This window comes from Sminthopsis crassicaudata, chromosome 1 (genome assembly GCF_048593235.1).
Source record: "Sminthopsis crassicaudata isolate SCR6 chromosome 1, ASM4859323v1, whole genome shotgun sequence".
Lineage (NCBI taxonomy): Eukaryota > Metazoa > Chordata > Mammalia > Dasyuromorphia > Dasyuridae > Sminthopsis > Sminthopsis crassicaudata.
Window position 1 is genome coordinate 137,064,134 of NC_133617.1, and position 26,158 is coordinate 137,090,291.

General features: G+C 35.6%; 2 protein-coding genes across 4 annotated transcripts in view; one reads left to right on the top strand and one right to left on the bottom strand.

The window, feature by feature from the left end:
• Positions 1-24,702, top strand: part of SLC25A32 (solute carrier family 25 member 32) — a 54,090-nt gene extending 29,388 nt beyond the window's left edge. Inside the window, exons 8-9 of one of the 2 annotated variants that reach the window (XM_074267610.1) lie at positions 22,714-22,764; positions 24,133-24,702. In XM_074267610.1, coding sequence (XP_074123711.1) covers positions 22,714-22,717 — 4 coding nt within the window. In that variant the 3' untranslated portion in view covers positions 22,718-22,764; positions 24,133-24,702. Of the gene's footprint in view, positions 1-22,713; positions 23,014-24,132 lie in introns of those variants that run through there. The other variant, XM_074267600.1, reaches the window with a different exon arrangement.
• On the bottom strand, positions 2,112-25,685 carry CTHRC1 (collagen triple helix repeat containing 1). Of its 2 annotated transcripts, XM_074267630.1 has the most exons (5): positions 25,327-25,649; positions 13,767-13,988; positions 11,419-11,635; positions 7,221-7,372; positions 2,112-2,244 (listed from the first exon to the last, which is right to left on the bottom strand). In XM_074267630.1, exons 1-4 carry the CDS (start codon positions 25,486-25,488, stop codon positions 7,230-7,232), a joined length of 744 nt encoding a protein of 247 aa, XP_074123731.1. In that variant the 5' UTR covers positions 25,489-25,649; the 3' UTR covers positions 2,112-2,244; positions 7,221-7,229. The 2 variants fall into 2 exon arrangements, with proteins under 2 accessions (XP_074123731.1, XP_074123737.1); XM_074267636.1 differs by lacking the exon at positions 2,112-2,244 and having other exon boundaries at positions 5,571-7,372; positions 25,327-25,685.
• Between the last annotated feature and the right edge of the window lie 473 nt (positions 25,686-26,158).

Consider the following 26,158-nt stretch of genomic DNA (forward strand, 5'->3'; position numbering starts at 1 on the left):
GTATATAATCTTTTTTTTCCCCCTTCTTTTCTTTTAATTTTTTTTTTAATTTGTTAGGATAAAGTAATATGTGGGAGGGGGAGGGAAATTCTTGGCATGTAGTCAATCACATAACCCAGAAATGTTCTCTAATAGTTAAAAAAAAAAATCTTAGTTCATAATTCCTAACCATAAGGAAACTGAATCAAATTTGACAAGTCTCATACTGTACTCATTAAGATGAAAAATACAAGGAATGGGCTTTTACTCTTAACCATCATTTCTTTGAAATGGAGATTAGTGTTCTATGCAAAAACTAGAATCAATCCCTCAGCTTGTGTAGGGTGGCATTTCAAGTTGGTCTGGAAGGGGTGATCTGAGGCTGTGTTAAATTCACCCATTACTGAGCCACACCCAATATTTTTAAAACCTAAAAAAAAAAAAAAAAAAAAAAAAAAAAAAAAAATTATACTTTATTTAAACCTAGAATTGTGGTTTAGCCAAAGTACTGCTGATGTGTGCCAAGGCTTTATAATTCAGAGATTGGAAATAAACTTTGCTTAAATTGAAAGCTGGTGAAGCAGCCAGAAGACATTTATAATTAGCCTTATGGAGCTTAGGGCCACAAAAGGCTCAGCCAGACTTCATTGAACCTTGAACATCGTTTTTGGTCATGAGTAACCTGAATGTTTTTTCCGTCAGTGACAAGTAGAAAAGAACAGGGAACTTGAAATGGGAGGCAAAAATGTGTTAGAATCAAAGACAAGTATTTATATAGTGTCCTGGATAATGAAACTGAGCTGCATTTGGAATAATCAAACATTCCTAGACTTTAATGTTGCCTTTATTCTTCAACTACTTTAAAATATCATGTCCAAGGGTATGTCACTAAGTATTTAACAATGGGCTCCCCCACAAAAAAAATTAAGACATTTTATTTAATCTACTATTATTGCTATTTTTTTGTCATCGAGAAATCTAAAAAACAATAAAACAGTAAATCAAGCCCTAATTTCAGAAGTGTTAAATGTGCATATTGAAAATTTGATAGCCAGTTTGAACTGACTTGGAGTCATGACTCTGAATCATATACTGTCCCATTCCTCCTCATTTTCTCTTCTGGAAGGCTAATCATCTCCAATTCCTTCAGCTGATCCTCATGTGACATGGTGGTTTTCAGACCCTCACTGATTTCCAGCTTTGTTTCTGAGAATTCTCCTGCTTGTCTATATCCATTCTAAAGTATATTGATATTTCTGGATGCTAATGCATTTTTGTTTATAGATACTTTGAAAACACTTTGGGGGGGAGGGAAAGGGCCAAGAAAGGAATATATATCATTAATCAATAAGCACTTATTATATGCCCGAACTTTTGGTCCCAGGACAATTTTAAATTCTTAAAAGTTAAGTATCCCAAAGAGCTTTTATTTATGTGAATTACATTTATTGATATATGCCATGTTAGACATTAAAACTAATTAATGTTTAAATACTTATTGATTCATTCATCCAAAAATGATAATGAATAATATTTTCCAAAAAATAAGAAAAATGGCATTGTTTTACTTTTTTTTTGTAAATCACTTGACTAGAAGACAATTGCATTTTCATATTTGTTTCTATTTTCACTCAATTGCAATATGTTTTGGTTAAAGAAAACCCATTATCACAAAGATATATAGTTGGAAAGAGAAGTATTTAAGAGCGTTTTTTTCCTTTTTTTAAAATAAATTTTATAATTATAACATTTTTGACAGTACATATGCCTGGGTAATTTTTTACAACATTATCCCTTCCACTCACTTCTATTCCGAATTTTCCCCTCCTTCCCTACACCCCCTCCCTCCCCTAGATGGCAGGCAGTCCCATACATGTTAAATATGTTATAGTATATCCTAGATACAATATATGTATGCAGAACCGAATTTTTGTTGCACAGGAAGAATTGGATTCAGAAGGTAAAAATAACCTGGGAAGAAAAACAAAAATGCAAATAGTTCACACTTATTTCCCAGTGTTCCTTTTCTGGATGTAGCTGATTCTGTCCATCATTGATCAATTGGAACTGAATTAGATCTTCTCTTTGTTGAAGATATCCAGTTCCATCAGAATACATCCTCATAGAGTATTGTTGTGGAAGTGTATAATGATCTCCTGGTTCTGCTCATTTCACTCAGCATCAGTTCATGTAAGTCTCTTCAAGCTTCTCTGTATTCATCTTGCTGTATTCATCAGCCTTTTAAAGTAATTGTGGATGCCATACCTTGATATTACACCAAAAAAAAATAATAGTTTCTTAAAGAAGTTTGAAATATCAATTTTAAAATGAGTTAAAAAAAAAAAACAAATCTTAGTATTATTATAAAAACAGTATTGACCTTAGAAACCCCCTAAAATGTCTAGAGTATGTCTTCACTACTCTTTGGAAACTGCTACCCTAAGGGAATAGAATTGGAATTACTAGCTGAGAAGAAAGAAAGATTTCCAGGTACTCCAAATCACAGAGGAATGCAAGTTAAGACAACTCTGAGATACCACTACATACCTCTCAGATTGGCTAAAATGACAGGAAAAGATAATGACAAATGTTGGAGGGGATGTGGGAAAACTGGGACACTGATACATAGTTGGTGGAACTGTGAACTGATCCAACCATTCTGGAGAGCAATTTGGAACTATACTAAAAAAAGTTATCAAACTGTGCAGAACCTTTGATCCAGCAATGTCTCCACTGGGCTTATATCCCAAAAAATCTTAAAGGAAGGAAAGGGACCCACATGTGCAAAAATGTTTGTGGCAGCCCTTTTTGTGGTGGCAAGAAACTGGAAACTGAGGAATGCCTATCAATTGGAGAATGGCTGAATAAATTATGGTATATGAATGCTATGGAATATTATTGTTCTGTAAGAAACGACCAACAGGATGATTTCAGAGAAGCCCAGAGAGACTTACATGAACTGATGTTAAGTGAAATGAGCAGAACCAGGAAATCATTATACACGGCTACAAGACTATATGATGATCAGTTCTGATGGATGTGGCTCTCTATTTAACAATGAGATGATTCAAACCAGTTCCAGTTGTTCAATAATGAAGAGAGCCAGCTACACCCAGAGAAAGGACCTTGTTAATAAAATGACTAAATTGCCCGAAAACTTTCCAGATTAGTCCATATACCTAAACTACCAGTTCATTTCATCAAAGTTTTGGTCTCAGGCTAACTTTTTTTGGGCACTTGTTTATTAAATAAGTTTTTGTTAATGTCTCCAATACTTTCATAAATAAATGATAGTTTCCTTACAGAATTTCATCTTTGTCTTTAATTAGAGAATGGGTCATGGCCATGAAATTAGTATTGTGGGAACTGCAAGTTATTTGGGATTTTTATATAGAGAATTAGCTTATCAGGTATACTTTATTACCTTTATTCACTGAGAACTATCTAAATTGGATCAAGACAATTCCACTCTTTCTGTTATAGTTTGCTTGCATTTTTGTTTTCCTTCTCAATGTTTATTTTTCTTTCTAGATTCAATTTTTCTTGTGTAGCAAGATAACTTTATAAATATGTATACATAAATTGGATTTAACATATATTTTAGTATTTAACATGTATTGGACTACTTGCCATCTGGAGGAGGGGGTGGAGGGAAGAAAGGGAAAATTTGGAACAGAAGGTTTTGCAAGGGTCAATGTTGAAAAAAAAATTACCCATGCATGTTTTGTAAATAAAAAGCTATAATTAAACAATAATTTTTTAAAAAAGAAAGGTTTCCAGTAGCTGTTGACTCTAGGGCACATCTGTCAGCTCAGTTGGTTGGATAGAGAAGGATTTATGAAAATAATTTAAAGAAAACATTGATCAAAAATTATTTTTTATTTGGAACACAAGGTTTTGAAAGGGAGAATGTTGAAACTTTGCATGTATTTGGAAAAATGGAATGCTATTAAAAATAATTTTTTAAAAAATTATTTTAAAAAAAATTTAAGGCTCACCATAAGGAAGCTTGATTAAATTAGATTTATTCTGCTTTTCTTTAGAGGGCAAAAATCAGAAATAATGTAAGGATAGGCAGATATAGACTAAATGAAAGAAGAAATCTTTATGCTTGGTAAAAACTCTGAGATAACACTACTTTAGAAGAAGGAGAAAGGGTGGACAAAATGAGATATAAAACTTCACGATAGAAGAGCCATGGGGTCTAATATCTGCTCTAAAATATAGATCCAAGAGGCATCTTTGCCAGCAAGGGCAGATTTAGTCAAGGAAAGTCAAAGTTGACATGAAACAGAGCACAAACTTCCAGGAGCTATTTGTTGGGTATGTTGTAGAAGAATCATAAAATCATAACTTTAGATTTAGAGCTTTTGTTAATCAATTTTGTTTGACTCTTTGTGACCCCATTGGGAGTTTTCTTGGCAAAGATATTAGAGTGGCTTGCCATTTCTTTCTCCACCTCATTTTTCAGGTTAGGAAACTGAGGCAAACAGGATTAAATGACTTCTCCAGGGCCACACAGTGTCTGTTAGATTTGAATTTAGGGAGATGAGCCTTCCTCACTCCAGACCTGGCACTTTATCCACAGTGCCATCTAAATGCTTCCAGATTTAGAATTAGAAGCCATTTATTCACACTCTCTCATTTTATAGATAGAACCAAGAGATTCTGTCATCAGCTGTTTTTATCTTTCCTTTCTAATAGTCTGTCCCCTCAGTTGGTGCATTAGAACCTTTGAATTTATAAATCCTTAACTCTTTCATTTATTATGCTATGCTGCCTCTATCCCATGATTCCCCATAAGGGGGACTCCTGTTTAATAAATATTAATTGAATTGAAATCAGTAGTTACAACCCTCTCATTTCCATTCCTTTCCACAACTCCCACTATTACCTATAGATGATAAATCTCTTCCAATTTTTCTCATTCACTCTAAACTTTTAATTTCAATTGAATTCCCACTGTTATCCAAGTTAGAAATTTCAAGATCATCACCATTAATTCCTCCCTTTCCCTCAAGTCCCTCATCACTAACCATCTAATTTGTTGGCATGTTCAACTAACTCTCCTTCTAAAACTTCTCTCAGATCTCTCCCTTATCCTAGTCTGAGCTCTCACCGTTCTCACTAGGACTTTTGCAATGACCTCTTCCACTGTTCTGCCTGCCTTCAATCTCTTTCCTCTATCCAACATCCAAGCTATAGCATATGCTGCGGCCAGATTAATCTTCCTAAAGTATATGTGGCATAGCTAGCTACATCATAACTGCTCTAATTCATTTTATAATGTTTATGGATGCTATGACTTTTCTCATAAGGCCTATAAGGATATTTACCATTTAGGATTTTTACTACAACCCTTCTTTGTGAATATAAGTGAGTTTACATTGCTTGGTACATAATTCATCTATTATTAATAAAATTCATACATTTTAATAGTTTAAAGCTGAATCACTTTATAGATTCAAGACAGTTCAGAACATGAAATAATAAAGATCCCTATATGAACTTTCACCTTTTACATTAAACTTTAGATTTTGGATATTGTCTCAGGAGTAAAGTCATAAATTCAGGCTGTGAACAAACAATAACACCTTTGTTCTTTATTTGCCATGAAATTGTTTATAAACTAACTGCCAGCCATAAGAGAGATGAGTCCTTGGATGCTGGGAAATTTACAGATGAATATTTCACAGTGTAACCTCAATCCTCAAACCCATTGGCATGGGACTCTCCTCATTGGTGGAGACAAATACCCTTCCCTTTATAAAAGGCAGCACTCTTCAACACAGCTTCATGGCCTTCTGAGGTCTACAATCAATGCTTCCAGTTTTTTGCTTCAAGAGGGAAGATGGAAGAGCTCAATCCAGCTTCAGGTTGCTGAAGGAAAAGATTCTGGGAAGACATGAATGGACCTAGCAATTTCAATTATATCTTTATCCCCAGTTGCTACATTAGAGACTTTGGGGAGTTTCCCCAAAGATCTAGGAACATCTTACTCTACATCATCTGGTATATATTTTCCTTTGGATACTTACTTTGTCTGATTTGGATAAATGGGTTTTCTTGGGTAAATGTTCATTGTGGAACTTTTACCCATCAACCAATCACAAGGCTCAAAGATCCTTACTTCCCCACCAACCACTGCCCTAGAATCCTGGAAAATGGAGATGCGAGGGGTGGGGGGGGAATGATGAAATATCAATAACACCTCTGATAAAGGACCTTTCCTATATAAAAAGAGAAGCTGGATACCACTACCCACCAATTGCTGTGAATTGATCTGACTTGCAGAGTTGCAATGTCGGCATCGCCAGCTTACCAGGAGGAGACTTTGGTCACCACTAAAAAAAAAAAAGTGCTCCAAAAAATTATCTCATTTGCTGGCATGGAGATGGGTTTTATATAACTGCACATGTGTGGTCTATATCAAGTTGCTTTCCTTCCAGGTGAGGGATGGGGAAGGAGGAAAGGAGAGAATTTGGCACTCAAAAATTATAGAAAATGGATGTTGAAGATTACTTTTGCATGTGATTAGGGATAAGTAAAATATTAAATTTTTGAAAAAAGGAAAATATCTCATTTGGATACATGAGTTTTACATGTAATGTTGTTTTTCTATTCCCACTGTAGACATAGATATACCACAAAATAATTGATTGAGAAAGGCATTTGTTATTAGCTGAGAAAAATATTCTGAACAAGAGGAACTGATCATCTCCTCTTTCAATTTTAAAAAAATTCAATTGATCAAGAAAAGACCAATTTTAATTATGTCTGGTCTCTGTTCTAAAATCTTCAATAGCTCCTCATTTAGAGACTTGAGGCTTTAATTTTTTTATAGTAGGCTTTATTTAACAGACACAAAACAATTTTAAACAACTCCAACTTCTATAATGGTTCTCATTATGAATTTGTTTAGATGTTATGTTGATAGAGAAGAGGTAGGTGAGGAGAAAAGAGAAAGTCTGTCTGATAAAAATGAGGCTATTACTAATGGGACCTGGGAAAGGGGTTTTTTTTAAGGCAGGGAAATGGGGAGGAGTGTTTGTACCAACAGCAAATTCCTCAAATTGTCTTAAACATTTGAAACATGACATTAAAAAAAGAAGAAAGTCTGAATACACAATACTAGATTACATCTGTTTAAAAAAAAAGTTTAACTTATTTTTTCAAAGTACAAAATGTTTCATAAAATAAACTGTTTAAATTGTATTCAAAAGGAGGTAGGGAATGAGGACCTGCAGGATTCATTTTGGGAGCTCTTCAATGATGATTCGGGACACTGAATTCCATCCAGTCGAGGCATCTCCTTTGGGGTAATCTGCACAGGTTCCAACCCAGACAGCAACGTCCACTAAACCAGCACTGATTCCTTCACATAGCCCTTCCACTGAGAAACAAGAATCACAGTTAGAACCTCCCAGAGATTTCACAACAATCAGCTTTTCTTGTTCTTTCAAACTTAATGCTACTTTACTTAATACAGGATTTATTGATTACAATTTCATATCAATATGAATTACCATAAATAACGGGCCATCTTTTTCTTAACTTAATTTTATAAATAATTTTTTTGGAAATTTTCCAACTTATCACCACTGTTGGAAGCAGCCTATTAAAGAAAAAAAAAAACTTTTATGGTAAAATTGTTAAATTCTAGGAGAAACAGAAAAGCACTCCCCCCCCAAAAAAAAATTAATATTCCAACCAACCAGTAGACATTCGTTCTATTTTTCAAAGTGGAAGAACTTGATTTGAATTGTACTTATTCTCTTGGAACACTCTCTGATAACTGATACATGAGAAACAGAAGACAGCTTTCATGGGTTTGGGTGGGGTTAGGTTAAAGCAAAATGGTTTTATTAGTGCTTCACTTATCTCATAATTTTCTCACTGATACAAGTTTTATATATTGCTTTCCTTTTCCGTTTGTAGTTTACAAAAACTGCTTTTTGAAGAAAATCTGTGGCAGTCACAATTTTAGAACACAAAAGAACCATGGTAAAACTGACATTCTAACTCAACTTAGTACCTCCTTTTAAAAACAAAAAACAAACAAACAAAAAAAAACTTGCTCTGCAAACTCCCCTATCACTACCCTTTCCCACCCCTTCCCAATATCTTATGCAGGCTGAAAGTGCAGCAGCCAATAGGCCTGATTTCACTGCTGATCAGCTTGGAAAATCTGCCCTGTTTCATTTCTGACCTGAGCCAGTTCACCTCTCCTTAGGCAGCTTAGTGACTTAGAAGCTTAGTCTGGTCCCAGACCTAATTCAGTTACTTAATTGACTTTTCCTTACTATAGTTCAGAACTCCTGAATTCAAGCGATCCACCAGCCCCAGTCTTCCTGGTAGTATGGTCATAGATTTGAAACATCATTTTTTTAACCCATCATTACCTTTCTAAAGCAATGCTTTAATGCATATTTGAAATCATCTATGTAGTTCTTCCCTCTATCAGCAATTGGTATCTATGTCTTTTCATCCTATTTTATTTCCATAAATTACAGAAAAGTTAACTGGGATGCTGAAGGTCCTTCTTTGATTTTCTAATTTTAACTTTCCATGGATATCAAGTCAGGATTCAAGTGACTCATTTGTTCTCACTTTTTCTCAGAAGATGACCCATCATCCTTTCTGATGATGATGAACCATCCTTAAGTTGAAAGCACACTTTGATGACACATTTTAATGCTACATCTTGGACACTGGTCATTATTGACAATCCAACCAAGGTATAGCCATCATGTATCTTTAGTTGACCTTCCCTTGTAATTTTATTGATATTGTGGCATTCCAAGGTATGGTGCAATTAAAAGTGTTCTTGGTTTGAAATGAGAAATACCCAACTCTTCCACTTACTATCTGTGTGATTTCAGGCAAACTCAATAAATCAATATGACTCTAAGGTCACCTCTAACTCTAAATCTATGTCCTAAGAAAATATTGCTGTTTTGCAACAGTGGGGAGTTTGTGATAAGTGAAAATAACACAATTTCCCAAATGGGAATCAAGATGATCTCCCAATTGATTCTTCATGCAGCTTATTGTCCACTTGTAGCATCAGTCCCAGATATATAAACTATTAACTAGTTTAGTAGGTATTACTCATCTAACCAAGTCTGGTTCAAGATTCTCAATATGATATCAGAGTTACTATGGAATGACCTGGATCCCTTATTGGAGAATCCAAGAATATTCAAATTTTTCTACTGTCTTGAAATCATCTGGAAGTTGGTTCAGAAATTCACCATCACTGTTGATAATAGCAAATATTTCAGGCCTAAATTTCAAATATGTGAACTTGAACTATCATATGATTCACTACTAATAATATCTAATATTTATTTTTGGAAGCTCTTCACATATATTATCACATGAAGTAGGGGTTATTATTCCCATTTAACAGATGTGGAAACTAAGGTTGAGAGGTTAAGCAACTTGTCCTGGGTCCCACAGCTAATAAGTGACTAAGACAGAATTCAAACTAAAGTCTTCTTGACTTCAAGTCCAGCACTCTACCACCACACTTTGCTACCTCATTATTATTTTCTGTCACATAATAGGATCTTAAAGCTAAAAGAAATATTAGACATAATTTAGTCCAATCTCTTTGCTTTGCAGATGAGTAAATTTGAGCAGTTAAACAATTTGTAAAAGATAATACAACTAGTTGGCGGAGGATACCATCCTTTTATTTCCATTAAGTTCTACTGCAATACCTCATTATGACATGAAGGTGACATGGGTTCTTGAAAGGAGCAGAAGTTCCAGGAAGGTTAAATGCAATTCATGACCAAGGGTTGCCATCGAATCTCAAAGAGAATCCTTTTCTGGTTTTGGGGAAAAGTGCAATCTGAATTGCAGAAGGAAATTCTCCTAGTAATGAAAACCTAGCCCTTCTGAAGTGTTTCTCATAACTCTATCCCTTTATAATAGTACTGCTGCTACAAATTAATACTTCTGAGCATCCACAAGAGACTAGACTCTCCCTGGAGAGAATATATAGTACTATATGTACTACACAGTACCCTCTCACTCTAAAGAGGCACAGTGTTCATTATATATATCAAAATTTACATACTAAAAAAGAAACCATTGTTATTAGGGATTTTTAAAGTTGTTTTGTTACATTAGTTATTTAGTTTTTTCCTAATACTTTTAGGATTTGTTTCTTTTCAATCTGAAGTCCAAAGCAAAAGTCAGCTATTAAAAATTTTAAACTATACCTTTCTGATTATTTGTTCCAAAGAACTTGTATATAAAAACATAATGGAATTGAAATAGGTTTGACTAAAAGAGAAAACTGTGAAGCTATATTGTATGTCAGCCATACTATTCAATGTTGTATGTCGTAGACTATTTTAAATAACTATTCAGTATAAAATGCCTGAAAGTATACCTGCCAATGAATCTAAGCATAAATCATAATTTTATTGAATCTTCTCTTATGTTCTGCTGTGCACAAGGTGATGATTTTTCTTTTCTTATTTTAACTTAAGTCTAAAATAAATTTAAGAACTTAAAAATAGCTTCTATTGAAAACAGCTAGAACGCATTAAAGATTGGGCATAAAATTGCTTTTAGGCAGCACTGATTAATAAAGAATAAAATTATTTTAAAAAATAAGAAACAGTGGAGAAACCATGTCATCTAATAAACATGAACTATATCTGTAAATACAAATAATAATATGTAGCCTCAGTTTCTGTGCATTATCTAATTCGATCAAAGGAACATATGGAAGCATAGGTTCCCAGCTAGAAAAGATCTTAGAAAGCAAGAAAGGTATGTCTGCCATATACCTAGCAAAGATTTTCATATTGCTTTCATGTACAGAAAACCTAAAAAATTGATATAAGCCTTTCCTCTAGGAAAATTATCATTTCCTTCAAACTGGATCTAACCCTAAACTTGATTCAAGAGAAGAATCCATGAATAGGACGGATTGTGTTTTCCCTTCATGCTGGCTATATTGTTTCTTCCCTTCCAAGAGCAGCAAGTTCTTATTGCTGTACAATATTAGCCCCTGGTAATCCATTGATCAGCTCTAATTGCATTATACCTGGTAGAATGCTAAAAATTATAATTTATGTTAACAGTCACGTAAGCATTTATTAAGCACTAACTATATGCTAGTCAAATGTAAGCCTCTTGAGGGCAGGGGCTATGGTGTTTTGGTTTTTTTTTTCCATTTTTTTGTAGTCTCAGCTCTTAGAAGAGTATTTTGTACATATTAGGCACAAAAAGATATTTAGTAAATTGAAATATTTGTAAATTGTCTGGAGGCCTGTGCTATAATAGATTATAACAATCCATTTGTCTAACATGAGAACAAAACTTAAAAAGGAGTTTGTTAATCATCCATATCAACAAAACAAAACAATCCAAGGAAGATCTCACAGGACATTCTCACATTTGTCATAGTTCTCCTACCTGAAGAAGTTCGATGAATGTTAATAGTTGAATTCATCTCTGGGCTTCCTTGATCCAAATAAATTATGGCCTCAATGGGAAGTGGTCCAGAGCATTCAGCTCCGTTGAATGTAAAATACCACCGCTGACAGCAGGCACTTTTGCATTTTAGTCGAAGGGATCCACTAAAAAGCACCCGGAGGGCACTATTAGAGCGCATCTTTGTGAATGTGCATTCCTAATGCAAAAACACAGACATTGATTTACAACTCCATTTCCCATTCTATTTCCACTCCAAAATATAGATGTGCTTTCAAAATGTGAATTGTCTTCAACTCCCCGGTCCACATTTTAAAAGCATAATTAGTCAAACTAAATATTTTTATTCCCTTAAGAGGAATAGTATATGATAAGAAAGTAAATCTGAGTCACACTCTAATTGTTCAAGCCTTTGGCATCGATGGGACAAAACAACTGAGTTATTAACATTTGGATGAAGCTAAGCCAATAAATATCTGTCATCTTGATTATGAATAAGAGAAAAGGTTAATCTTAGTTATAAGATCATAAATCTAGAACTAGAAAAGACCTAAGAGATTATTTAATTCAACACCTGAATTTTAAACATTAGAAAAATTAGTTCGAATTTGCCACATATGTAACAATAGATATTTAAATGCAAATAGCTAGACATAATACATATATACATGTGAATATATACATATACATGCATATGCCTATGTGTGTGCATATGCATGTATAATGCCTGAATATGCATGTATCTACACATGTGCAAGTATATGTATATGTGCATGCGTGCATCTATAGTATATACATGTTTGTGTGTATTTTATCAATATGTAGATCTATAATATATTTGAATATTATATTATTTTATATATTATAAATGTATGATAATAATTTCATATATAATATATATTATAATTTCTGTATTATAATATAATTGCATTATATTATAATAAATAATATACTATAGAAAGAGAGCAATAAATACAATTGTACAAATATATAACAAAGTCAGATTTAGACTAGAATTTAAATCTTTTCAGGAAAAGTTTTGCATTTTTGTACCCTTAGAACCTAACATAGGTCACCTTACATAGCAGATACTAAAAATAAATGTAAATTAAATCTAAAGAAACCCAGAAGCTTTAGATAGGCTACAAATAATCAACTCATTCATTAGTGTTGAGTATTTAAATATGTGGGCATTTATTTTAATAGAACACTTTTCTGGAAATTGAATTATGACCTATTTTTTATAGTTGGAAACTGGAGCTAAGTTTGTTTTTTAACTTAGATTAAAGTTGTCAACATATCTTTAGCTACTAAAAGTATAAGAAGCATGTTAAAATTTTTCTCATATAAGATGATCACCTAATTGATCCTACCCTAAAATTCTGCTATATTTCCATATTAAGCAATGGCCTATATTCTTTACAATGCAAAGATATGGAGCTAAATATCAAATTAAGAAAATATACAAAAGTTTCTTCCAATTCTTTGGTAATAAAATTCTGCCAGGGGTTAAATTCATATCAATTATGGCTGATACCCATGTAAACCTAATCAGAAACTTATTCGTAATCAAATACTGGGGGTGGGGATTAAAATTAAATTTTTTTCCCCTGAAAAGTATTAATCAGAATTATAAGCCCCACACTCTATTCTATCCCTACACTCACATGGCCTATTTCTGAAGCAGATTTAATCAATTAGCTAGACTGGATCTTTGATCAAAATGCATGTATTTTAAATACAAATATGATAAATGTAATTTCAATAGTTTACACTATTTCTCTTGTCTTCTATAAATTTGGTCAAGCTTTTGTGACAATCCATTTCAAATGAAGTCCATTGCTGTGACTGACAAACTTTTAATGAAGCTTCTACATCACTATTATACTTTTAACTATTATAATTTAAACAAGTTTATTTAAAGAACAAAATGTTTAAATTGAAGGGAAAACTATCTAGAATCAATTTTTATAGTAATTTATCCCTACTGAAATGCAGAGATTGCCCTACATATAACATCTACATACAAAAAGTTATAAAGTCATTCTTTAACCTAAATATTTTTAAACACCAGAGGTAAAATAGCAGGGTGATATGTTGGTCTGATAATTTCTTTTATAAAATTGATTTTTAATTATGACCTATTTTTTATAGTTGGAAACTGGAGCTAAGTTTGTTTTAACTTAGATTAAAGTTGTCAGGGTATCTGCTCTTGAATTTTAAGTCTTGAGATGACTTTGGGCCATATGTGGGAAATCTAACCAGAAACTTAACATTCAAACTTAGCAATCTTGATATTTCAGCTTGGAAAAATTCTTAAAGTTACTTACTGCAATTTTCCCAAGATCTATTCCATAGTTAAGTGCACTCCATGAACACTGTTTATAGTTAGGTGACCAGGTCTCTTCAAAAGTTTCTCTCAGACATTCACCCTTTTCACCTTTGAATCCATCTCGACCTGGGATTCCAGGAGTACCTGGGATGCCATTGGCTCCAGGATTTCCATCTCTGCCAGGAACCCCAGCAGGTCCTTGAATACACATTCCATTATACTAGGGAGAGAAAGAGCAAGAAGGGGAAGAAACATCACAGCACAGTTTAATTATTATGTAAAAATATATTCTGCTTAGGAAAACAGCACTTGAGAATTTTTTATATGACACTTCTGTCAACAAAGCTCTATATAAGAAAACACTAACAAAATTTTCTTGAAATAATATAACCTGATATTAATAAAAGTAGCATTTACTTTATGCTGACCAATAATAATTCAGATTATTACTTTTAAAATATAATTTTCTAAATTACTAAAAAATTGGGTACTACCATTTTACATCACTGTATACCACTATGATCAAAGAGAAAATAAATATTTCCTTATATATTATGATGAACAATGAAAGCTACCAGCCTTTCTGTCATCTGGGTTGCAACACCTAAAATTCTTGATTTCTTACTCCTTCATATCAGAGATCCAATTGGACACCAAGTCTCACTAAATCTACCTCCAAAAGATCACCTACATTCTCTTTTCCATTTTCAATACTGCTACCTCCATCATCTCCTCCCTGCACTAGTATGACAAGCTTCTAATTAAGACTTTCAGCCTCCAATTTTTTTCCCTTTCCAATCTTCCTCAGAGTTGCCAAAAATAAGTTTCATAAAGCACATGTTTGTTCATATCAACTCTGCTAAAGAAATTTCAGTGGCTCCCTACTAGTTCAAAGACAAAATAACCATCTCACCAGCTTGGTATTTGAAGCCTTTCACAATGTTATTGTTACATGAGGTCCCAGGTCTGTTCACAATACTCTATTTTTGTGTACTTTATATTTCAGTCTAACTAACCTACTGGTTATCCCTTGCTTGGGATCTTATCTTTCATCTCTCTGCCTTTGTCAGACAATCTCTTGGACCAGGAATTCCTTCCTTCCTTATCTCCACTTCATAGAAATCTAGCTTCTGCTAAGGATCAGTTTTATATGTCACTCTGTACCAGAATCCTCTCTCTCCCTTTCTGTTATCTCAAATAAGCTTGTGATAGGCCTGTAAATGGTTTGGTACCACTGCAGTAAAATGTAAACTTGTTGAAAGCAAGAACTGCTTTTTATTTGTTAAATTTTGTTTGTATCTCCAGCATTTAGAAATGAATCTTGCAAATAATAATTACTTAATACATTTTTATTATATTAAATATGCTTCAAATCTCACTATTTAGAAACAGGATTTAATAAGATCATCAAGGACCAGAGATGATTATGCATATGAAGTTCTGCAGTAAGCTTAATGTTATCTTTCCAGCCTGCTTCATTGACATTGAAAGAATCTTCTTCCTCTAGAACTGAATTTCCTCATGATTGGGAACAATGCTATTTTCTCAGAAAAGGTAGATTAGGAGAGAAAGAGACAAAGACAGACAGAGAAATGAATGGGTAGAGATAGATACATACTTATTATCTAAGGAATGTGAGTTAATACATGAAAAGGTGTTTTGAGAACTTGGATGAAAAGATTGAGATCTATTTAAATTTGATTTTCATTTTAAAATATTATTCATATTCACTGGAAAATATACAGACTATTGGAGTTTGCTTCTGAAGTGGGACAGAAATAGAGATATCAACATGGTATATTTTGGTATTTTCTCTTGTATTATTATCATCACTAAATCTTATCTCTCCTATTCTTCATCCACACCATGTATTCTAATCTCTCAACCCTTTAGTTCTTTCCCAGGCTATCATGCTAGCACTATGTATGCTTTCTTTCTCAGTCCTTGGTGAAACAGTTCAAATCTCTTGAATGTCTTGACTCTTTATTTTGTCACTGCTTTAGCCTTACCAAGCCTCAGACTCATTTCACTCTCACTCAGATCAAAGTCAATGCTCCTACACATGTTCAGGCAAACAAAGTTGGGGAAAATCATGAAACCATACTTACTGAGTCCACTAAAAATGTATATTATAGAACCTCAATGAGGCTCTTGTGTCTGAAAGGCAATCCTTTTAAATCTCCCTAACTCGACTCATTCATTATCCCACTGACCATAACAATTCTTCCAAATCTTTTAAAATCTTTCCTCAAACCAAGAGAGGCTTCCCCCCTACCACATTTCGAATAAAAAACTGAAGACATTGAACAAAAGCTTCCTCTTCCCTCCTTCCATTTCACATGATAATGTGAGTTGCCTTCTTTCACTTTTTCCTACCTTACCCTATCTCATATGAAGAGGTCACCCTTCTCTTTATCAAGGCAAACTCTTCTTCGAGAACAAATGATCCCATTCTATCCCTGCTTTCCCAGAATATTGTCCCCTATACCACTCCCAGTTTCTCACTTATCTTCAATCTCTACCTGTTTATTTTCCTGTTGCTTACAAATATGTCTAAATCTGTCATCTCCAAAAATCTCATTTAATTCATCCATCCTCACTAGCTTGCATACCACACCTTTCCTCCTTTTTTTATGGCTAAGATCCTTGAGAAGGTCATCTATAATGATGCTATCACTTCCTCTCACATTCTTATTTTCCAACTTTATCATTCAAACAAAATTGCTCTCTACAAAGTTACTGTTCTCTTACAACTGCCTAATCTAAGACCTTTCTTAATCCTCCTTTACTGATCTTTAGGAGGTCAATAATGTCCCCCAGGCCTCTATCCTGGGCCTTTTCTCTTTGAACTGTTTTACTTGATGTTTTCATCAGCTCTCTTGGATTTAATTATCATCTTTATACTGATGATCACAAATGTTCTTATCCAGTCCTATGTTTTCTGCTGGCTTCCAGTCTCAAATCTCCAACTCTCTATTAGACATGCTGAACTGGGTGACTCATAGACATCTTAAATGCACCATGTCTAAAATTGAACTCTTTATCTTTCTCCCTAAACTTTCCCCCCTCCCAAATTTCTCTATTACTGGTAATAGCACCACCATCTTCCCAGGCACTCAGATTTACAACTTCAATATTATCTTCAGTCTTCACTTTCTCTCATTCTTTATATACAATCTGTTGTCAACATTTGTCAATTTTACTTCTGCAACAACTCTCCTATGTGTTCTCTTCTCTCTTTTAAACTACCACTTTAGCGCAAGCACTCTTATTTAGACTACTGCAATAGCTTGCTGGTTGGTCTGCTTGCGGCAAGTATCTTCTTAACTCCATTTGGCTGTCTAAGTGGTCTTTCTAAAACACAGATCTGACCAATGTCATCCTCCTATTCAGTAAATCCCATTGGTTAATCACTTCTAGGATCAAATATAAACTCTTCCATTTGTTGTTCTCCCTAACCTTTCCAGTTTTCTTATACCTTACTCCCTTCTTCCCCATATATGTAACCCAATGACATTAGCTTCCTTGCTATTTCTTAGACAAGACACATCACTTCCCAGTTTAGAATATTTCTACTGGCTGTCACTCATTCATGGAATAGTTTCCTTCTTCATCTTAGTCCCCTGACTTACCTGGCCACCTTCAAGTGTCAGCTAAAATTCCATCTTTGACAGGAATCCTCTCCCAATCTCCCTTAATTCTAGTGTCTTCCCTCTATTGATTATAATTTATCCTTTTTGTTAAACTTTAAAGTTAATATAATTATATATTCTTTATATCCTATTTGTTATCATTTATAGCTATATATGTGTGTGTATGTTTATTATGGATATATGATTACATATCTTTTATATACCATTTGTTTTATTTTATAACCTTTTTATTTAGCTGTTTGCCATTTTCTTCCCCATTGAACTTGACAGCAGACATAATGTTTTGTCCTTTTTTTGTATTCCAGTATTTAGTACAATGTACTTGGCACATTGTAGTTATTTAATAAATACTTATTGACTGACTGATGATGAGGTTAGAGTTCTGAACAATTAGACTTTGTTTTTCTGCATTAGATCTCCTTCCTTCAGTATTTTGTTTTCAACCATCCTCCCTTTAAGATCAGCATTCCTGAAACATCTAGTCATTTCAATTATGTCTGACTATTCATATTGGGGGTTTTCTTGGCAAACATACTGGAGTGGCTTGCCATTTCCTTCTTCAGCTTATTTTATGGATAAGGAACCTGAGGTGAATAGGGTTAAGTGCTTTGCCCAAGGTCACTCTGCTAGTGCCTTAGGTCGGATTTGAATTAAAGTTTTTCTGACTCTAAGCCCAGTGTTCTTTCCATTGCACCATCTAGCTGCCATTGCATTATAGTTCCATCCATATTATTTTTATTTTCATCTGGACTCTTCCTAGGAATATAAAGGTCCTCAGCTGCGCTTCTCTTCTTCTAAATCTGTTCCTGATCACTGACCCCTAGAGGGAAAAAAAAATACAACAGGAATGCCATGTGACCAAACTACATCTCTTACTCATAGTCTCTCAATGTCCCTGTGGAATCAAGTAAAAACTTCTGTCCCCAAATAACCCAATTCACCTCATTCTCTGCTAGTCATTTGTCTTCAACGCCATCCAAGCCACACTACCCATTCCCACATCTGAATCTTAACTTAAGCTATCTTTTTTAGTTTCTATATGAAGCAAGGGTAGTCGTTTTTCTCTGGATTCCAAAACAACGACACCACCAGGGGGCAGACCTTGCTGAAAGTGTGAAAGGAACATTTTGAAAGATAATATATATGCAAGAAATTTTAAAAGATTCAGTTAAAGTAAATCTTTTTTTTCTTGTGCTGTAGCTGATTTCAGATGTAGAAGAGATTTTCTTTCTTTTTTAAGTGGCTTTTAGAATATGTTTATTACCAAACTACAAAATAACACAACTACAAAAACAATTATGCACATCTTGTTCATAATAAAAGCAATCAAATAAGGTTGCAGTCCTTTAAAAAGTAATGGAAACCAGCCTCCTTCAAAAAGCAAATGAAATATTCTTATGTAACCAATAAACAAATATAGCTAATAAAGAAAATAACACAAATTTTAAAAGTCTGGAATTAATATTTTTAAAAGGGCAGTCTTTATGTATTTTTACCAATCAGTTCATCAATATCTCTACCTCTAATCTTTATTTTATTTAATATCTAGCTGGCTTTCTTTAACAACCATCATGACTCTCACTTGACCACATCATAACCCTTTGGGCCTGCCAGTCCTCCAAAGTGATAACCACATGAAATGGCAACATTAATTGAATTTGAGTTTATTGGCATTTGTCACGAAAAGTCAAAAGGTAGGTCTCTTATAAATATCTGGTAGAGGTTTTGAATAACCATAAGCATATGGCCACTAGCATCTCCAAAACACCTTGTGTAATTGTCTCCAAATTTTTTTCAATTCAATTCCATATCTCTATCAAAGTTATTTCTCAAGTACTATTTTTCTAGAACTGGACTCATAGTGATTTTTATTCTCTTTATGTTATTGGCCCTTAAGTGGTCCAATCCCTTGCAATCCATATTACTGATGTGCATAGGGCCCAGACCAGTAGACATTTAATCCACAACTTGGACCATGCAGACTATACCACTTCCCATATTTAGATCTACATTTGATCCCATTCAATCTATAGTTGAACCAACCCAACTTAGAGGAACAGGCATTCTCTCAATACCAAAACCCATGATAGCCCTCATTTCCTCTATCTACCTTTATATCAATTCTAGGTTACCCATTCTCTAAATACTTGTGTTCATGTACCCTATTTCAAGGGAATTTGCTATATTCCTGATCCCGTTCCTTCTAGAGTGGATACCATTCAATTCATGACAAGACCCATTCTCTCCATTTTAGACCCTATTCTGTCCATTCTGTGCTTTTCATGGACTAAGCTAGAAGCCATTTTTTTTTTTTCATACCAGCACCATTTATGCAGTAAATTTCCGGATCCATTCCCTTGATTCCAGAATCATTGCTCTGCCATCCCCCCACCCCCTTCTCAGAAGAGTTTCTCAAAAAGTGTAAGTCATTTCCATTTCATTTCAAACAAAGTTTCTCTCAAATCTTTTGGCCATTCCACAGTCCGTCCTATTCATTTGGTTCATGTTCAGAATAGATCCAAACTGACTCTCATGTCATTACAAATAAAGGGACCTTCCAAGTGTCTGTTTCAAATCCATGCCTTTCATTTCCATTCCTGCAGGTCACATTTTGCCATTCTTATGTCTTTTTTTTAAATGATTGGCATCAAGAGAAATTTCTTCTGCTTCTAGTCCTATGCTATCAAGTCTATGAAAGAGTTACTAAAGGTACTCCAGGGGGTGGAAAAGCCCCCTCTTGGCAAGTTCCTCTAATTCATTTTCATGAATTCTGTTCTGTAAAACAAAAGTTGATTGTTGTATATTAAATTTCAATTAAGCTGTTCAAAAGAAACAGTGCTGATTGCATGATTTTTTCCTATTTTCATCTTCAAGAATGTCTACTCTAAATACATCAGCTGCACAGAATACTTCCTTCAATTTATTCTAGCCAACTTTGTAATTCAGATTTGCCACAAACACTGTGCTTCCAAGTCTTTTTTGTCTTTAATAAGTGATTAATCTCATTTGAGACAGTGGGTGGGATATTAATTATTCCTGGATCAACTGGTTCCATAATTATGACACCAGTTGTGGACATCAACTTTTGCCTTACTCTCTAGACCTCTTCATCATTAAGATTTTCTTTGGCTTTCCGAGGTATTCCACTCAGAGCTTACTTGGCCAAAACTTTACTGCTTTTTTTCATGCTTTCTCCATCTTGAATTTAACATTATAAAGAAAAACAACTTTGAAATACTTGAGAATTTTTTTCCCCCTGAGGCTGGGATTAAGTGACTTGCCCAGGGTCACACAGCTAGGAGGTGTTAAGTGTCTGAGAACAGATTTGAACTCAGGTCCTCCTGAATTCAGGGCTGCTGCTCTATCCACTGCGCCACCTAGCTGCCCCATACTTGAGAATTTTAATCAAGACAATGACCAACAATGATTCCAGATGACTGAAGATGAAGCGTTTTATTTGCCACTTCACAGAGAACTGATGGATTCAAGATCCAGAATGAGACATACATCACTAAACATAGCTGATCAGGAATTTGATTTGCTTGACTATACATATTTTTTACAAGAATTCAATTTTTCTGTTTTGCTTCAATGACAGGGGGCATGGAAAGGAAATAATACAAGTATATGTTAGTTGAACTAAGTTTAATTTAATCAAAATTATCTTCTTCTTTAAAAAAGAGAAAGCTTAGGGACAGGTAGATGGTGAGGTGAAAAGACCACTAGTCCTGGAGTCATTAGGATCTTAGCTCAAATCCAGCTTCAAGATCCTTAACGCTTTACTAGCTGTGTGACCCTGGATAAGGCACTTAACCCTCAGTTGCTTCACAAAATACATAAATAAATAACAAAAAGAGAATGTATGCTGGAGTGTGTACAATAACTTTTTCAACCTGGTGACTATGGCAAAAGGACTGTGCTTAGGAGAGGATTTTAAAAATAACTAAATGTTAAAATTAGAAAGAATCTCTAGTTCAATCATATCAGTGCTGGAGAAAATCAAATGTCAGAGGCTTAAATAATGATAGCTGACATTTGTACAAAGCTTAATATCTTATAATGTACCACCACTTATCATACATCTTCTCATTTAAGCTTCATCCTAGTCCAATGAGGAAAGTATTAAAAGTATTATGGTCCACATGTCGCAGACAAGGTAGCTGAGCTTCTGGACTTTTGTCCAGAAATCACTGAGTGATTTGCTTTGATCAGATATAGCCAATGTAAGCACTAGACAAATTAAGAGACTTCTAGAGTTGAAAGTTTGAAAACTTGAAATTCATGGATAAGGATTTGGATCTGTGATTTCATTAGCATAGGGTAACGACTCTACTATCATTTTTAAGTGATTTTTTTCCCCCTTGACCTTTACTTTTTCCCCCTAGATCTGTTTTTTCATCAATATAGTAATAGGCTTTGATGGGGAGAAGAGAGGTTTGGCAGTGTGAAGGGAAGGAGAAAATGGACTGGAGAATTAGAAGAGTAGGGAAGTTTTCTTGCATTTGAAATATTTGATTTGACAAGTTCCATAATTAAAGACTGTACTATGCAATGTGACCTTACTTGGATGAAATGAACATCTCATCTTTTCTGCAATTTACTGTCTTAGACAGTTAGATGTGTCAAATATTCATGCAGCTTACAACATTCCCAAGTGTAGCCTGAACCAGATTAAACGATGATTGGGAAATATTTAACAAAATAAAAATACAATATAACATGAAGTTATTTTGTAGGTTTTTAAAGTTATGTTTTGTGTCAGGAATCCTCATGGAAATTTAAATGGCTCTTGTTTCTATTGGAATTTGATGCCTAATTTAACCTAGACCACAGATTTATAAGCTTCTTCCACTTGAGACCTCTTTTTGCCTGAGAAATTTTTATGTGACCCGGAGTATAAAGGTATATTAAATAAGTATACAAAAGCAAACATTTGCTGATAATAAATCATAATTTGGCAACCTTGACATTCAGTTACAAGACCCAATATGGGGTTACAATTCGCAGTTTAATAAGCTTTGTTTTAGAGAATTAATAGTGACTTACAAAGAATCAGATATCCAGTACGTGTCAGAAATAGGGGTCTTCCTAGTTTCAAACTCAGCTCTTAATCTATAATACCACACTGAACATGGTATACACACATACACACTCTCTCTCTGTGTAAGTATGTATATACATATACACACAAACAGTGCTTTAAGAATTAAAAATGCTTTCATGTATAGTACCTTATTAGATGTTCTTAACAGCTTTGTGAAGTAAATATTATTATTCTCACCCATTTTACAGATGAGAAAACAAGGCTTATAGAGTTTAAATGGCTTGCTAAATCTACAGTTTGTAAGTATCCAAGGCAGAATAATATTAGTTAACATTTACATAACAAATTGCTTTACATATGTTATTTTATTTGATTCTTATAACTCTGTGAAGTTGTTGTTGTTCAGTTATTTCAGTTATGTCCAACTTTTCATGACCCTATTTGGGATTATTTTGTCAAAGACATTGCAGTGGTTTGCCATTTCCTTTTTAAACTCACTTTATAAAGAAACTGATTTAAGTGATAAAAAATATAGATAAGAAAAATCAGTGACTGTATTTGAACTCAAGTCTTCCTGACTCCAGGCCCAATGTTCTATCCACTGTTCAACTTAGCTGGGAAGTAGGTACAATTATTATTATTATTACCCCTACTTTACAGATGGGCAAACTGAATCTGAGAGGGCTGAATTGACATGCCTAAGGTCAAAAAAGGTAGTGTCTGAGGCAGGATTTGAACTCAGGTCTTCCTGACCCTCTTCCTCCTCCTCCACCCCTCCAGTCCAGAACTGCTTCACTATCCCTTGCTACAGAGTAAGCACAGGAAGATTATTACTAAATAAATAAATATATTCATCATTGTGTCTGTAATACTTAGAAGATTTTATGATTTCCATGGTGTGGGTTCTCCCTGAACCCACAAAGCCTAAAACCCCATTCAGGTGAGTGATTTTATTGAGTTGCTACTTCCAAAAAATTCATCCTCTCTTCTCCTCCTGCCACAGCCAGTGACCAATCTGGTGATGAATCTTTGCATTCAGCTAATCCATGTACTGAAAGCCTTAGGGGGTTAGTAGGATTTCCAGATCATGGACTCTTCTCAATTTCTTTGTGATTTATTTTTTCCCTGACTTTTGCTTTGCTCCTCTCTCCTCCAGACCTGTTATTTTCATCATTGTAGAAAGCAGGTTTTGGATGGGGAGAAAAGAGGCTTAGAATTCTGAAGGAAAAGAGAAAATGGAATGGAGAATTGGAAGGGCAGGAAACTTTCTTGCACTGAAATCCTTGATTTGTCTAATTCCCATAACTAAGGACAATATCATGCAACGTGTCCTTACTTGAGTGAAATGAACCTCTCTGCCAGTAGAAAAGAATGATAATCTACAAAACCCATGTTGTCTACTTCCTTTGTAATTTGAAGACTAGGAGAGAAGATTCCCCATGGATCATCCACATGGAGAGTAGGAGCTGCAATTTACTTCTTTTGGTGACCACAGCAATGGTCAGCAAGAGTTCAGTGTAAGGGAGGAGGGAGAAATCAGGTTTCTAAATGTTAACAGGCATATTTTGCTCTATTTGAACCATAGTTATATGTGCAGCCTTTCCAGCCACATTAATGCTATTGACTGAAGTTCCCAACTCCCCCCCCCCCTTTTTTTATTTTACTAGACTGGGAATAAATTGGGTGGAGGAGAGAATTGTGCTGGGAGCTGGTGATACAAAGATGAGAACGGACACTATCTTTGCTTACAAGAAGCTCATATTTTCCTTGGTGAAAATACAACTGGACACACAGAAAAGCACAAAACAAAGACAAAGTAATTTCAAGAAAATAATAACTCCAATTGAAAGGAAAAGCCCTCAAGAGAGCCAGGGGGAAAAAAGGTTTTCTTCCTTAAACCACTTTCCTTCCAAAAATAAACAAAGTCTTAATAGAAACCAGAAGCAGAAAGAGGAAAACTGCCTTACCATACAACTTTTTTTCTAACACAGCCTCCAGGGGCAAGGAGATATGTCTAAGGTCAGAGGATTCCTTGATGCATAATTTCATAGGCCCATAGGATTTATATTTTTCTAGATAACCTACTGTAGCCCTTTTGTTTTACAAATGAGGAAACTGAGGCTCAGTTTTAAATTGATTTGTCTAGAGGCGCAGAGTTACAAAGGAGCAACGCTGGGAGTTGAATCCAAGTCCTTGGACTCCAAATCCTCTTAAAATCTCTTCTGGTAACTAACAAAGCGTCTAGATATTTTAGTGGTAACCCATAGGGAGCGCCAGCAAAGTTCTCCATTGCATCGTCCAGACATAGAACTAAACCTTGTGGCTTGAAGCCCATAGGACTAAAATTTGCAAAAGTGCTAATCTGCAGGGATCACCGAAGTTCTCCAAAGCCATCACCGCTTCAAGATTTCTCCATCTTCAAGTTAATTTCCCTCTCCAGAATCCCAAGCCCCATAGCATGTCTTTCCTTCCACGTAGACAGACACTGGACGACCCTTCCCCCCTCTCAAATTGAGTAAGCCTGCAGACATACACTAGATGGACAAGCAGACGAACATATATATACAAAGATGAGGCAGCGGGGCAGATAGGCAGACACACCCAACATCTGTAGCTTTTGATCATCTCTCCAGCCTCAGCGACCCGAACTCCCTCTCCAGCTTTGCCAATTTCGCCCTGTTTGCCAGACACAGCTGAGGCCAGTCTCCATCTATTCCCTAGTCTCTTGCGGTTCCAACTAGCCTTTATTCCCCAGCTCCCTGGGCCCGCAGCCTTCCCACGGGACGGGAGGGGGCAGACTGGATAACATAGGATGGGACGGGACGGGGTGGACTGAACCGAACGGGAGGAGACGGGCTCACCAGGTCCACTACCTCCCTGGGGCGGAGCTGCGATTTCTGCTTTCCTTTGGGGTTCTCCATGCCGCCCAAAGGCGCGGGCCACAGCAGCAGCAGCAGGAGCTGCAGGAGGCAGAGGTGCAGCCGGACAGAAGAGGAGGCAGCAGTCGGGGCGCAGGAGCGCATGGTCACGCCGAGTGAGCCGCTGAAAGACTCGGCTGAGCTCGGGCCCGTTAGGAAGAGGGGGTGGGAGGCAGCTGAATTGGTCACTGTCTGGTCCCAGCGCTCTCTGGTGCCGCGGCTGCCTCCGGCTGCATCAATGCGCCTTTCACACGCGCGCCCTCCCAGCGGACACCAGGAATTTCCATCCTGTGAGAGGCTGGGAGCCCGCTGCCCGGCCCACACCGCCCGGCCCCCGGAGCCAGGCCGCGGGGCGGGCCGAGACAGCTGGGGACCCGCCTCTTTGGCTCGCGTCTAGGAGCCCCTTCCTGCTGCTAGAAAGCAGTCAGACCTTTGGGGGAAAGGGAGGATAAGAGAACTTTGTAGAGGAGGAGGTGAAACTTCTGGAGAGGGTCAGACACAGCGCAGGGAAGGAAGCTTAAGATCCCAGGGACTTTACAAGGCAGCTATTTTCACTCCTTCATTTTACTGATAAAGCATTGAGGCTCTGGGACGTTGAATAAATAACTTGCCCAAACTTACACATGTATTAAGTAACAGATTTAAAGCCAAGTTTTCTGGTTCCAAATCCAGCGCTCTTCCCGCGGTACCTCAGCAAAACCGGTATCAGAGGCTGGCAGAGGGACCGGAACTCCGGGATAAAAAGTTTGCATCGATGATATTCGCAAGCAGGAAA

Excerpts from the sequence above, each read along its gene's own strand:
- CTHRC1 (XM_074267630.1), bottom strand. The coding sequence starts at position 25,488 with ATGCGCTCCTGCGCCCCGACTGCTGCCTCCTCTTCTGTCCGGCTGCAC. Across the intron at positions 11,636-13,766 it reads TAGATCTTGGGAAAATTGCA|GAATGCACATTCACAAAGAT; the intron begins GTAAGTAACTTT and ends TTTTTGCATTAG. Across the intron at positions 7,373-11,418 it reads CATTCATCGAACTTCTTCAG|TGGAAGGGCTATGTGAAGGA; the intron begins GTAGGAGAACTA and ends CTTGTTTCTCAG.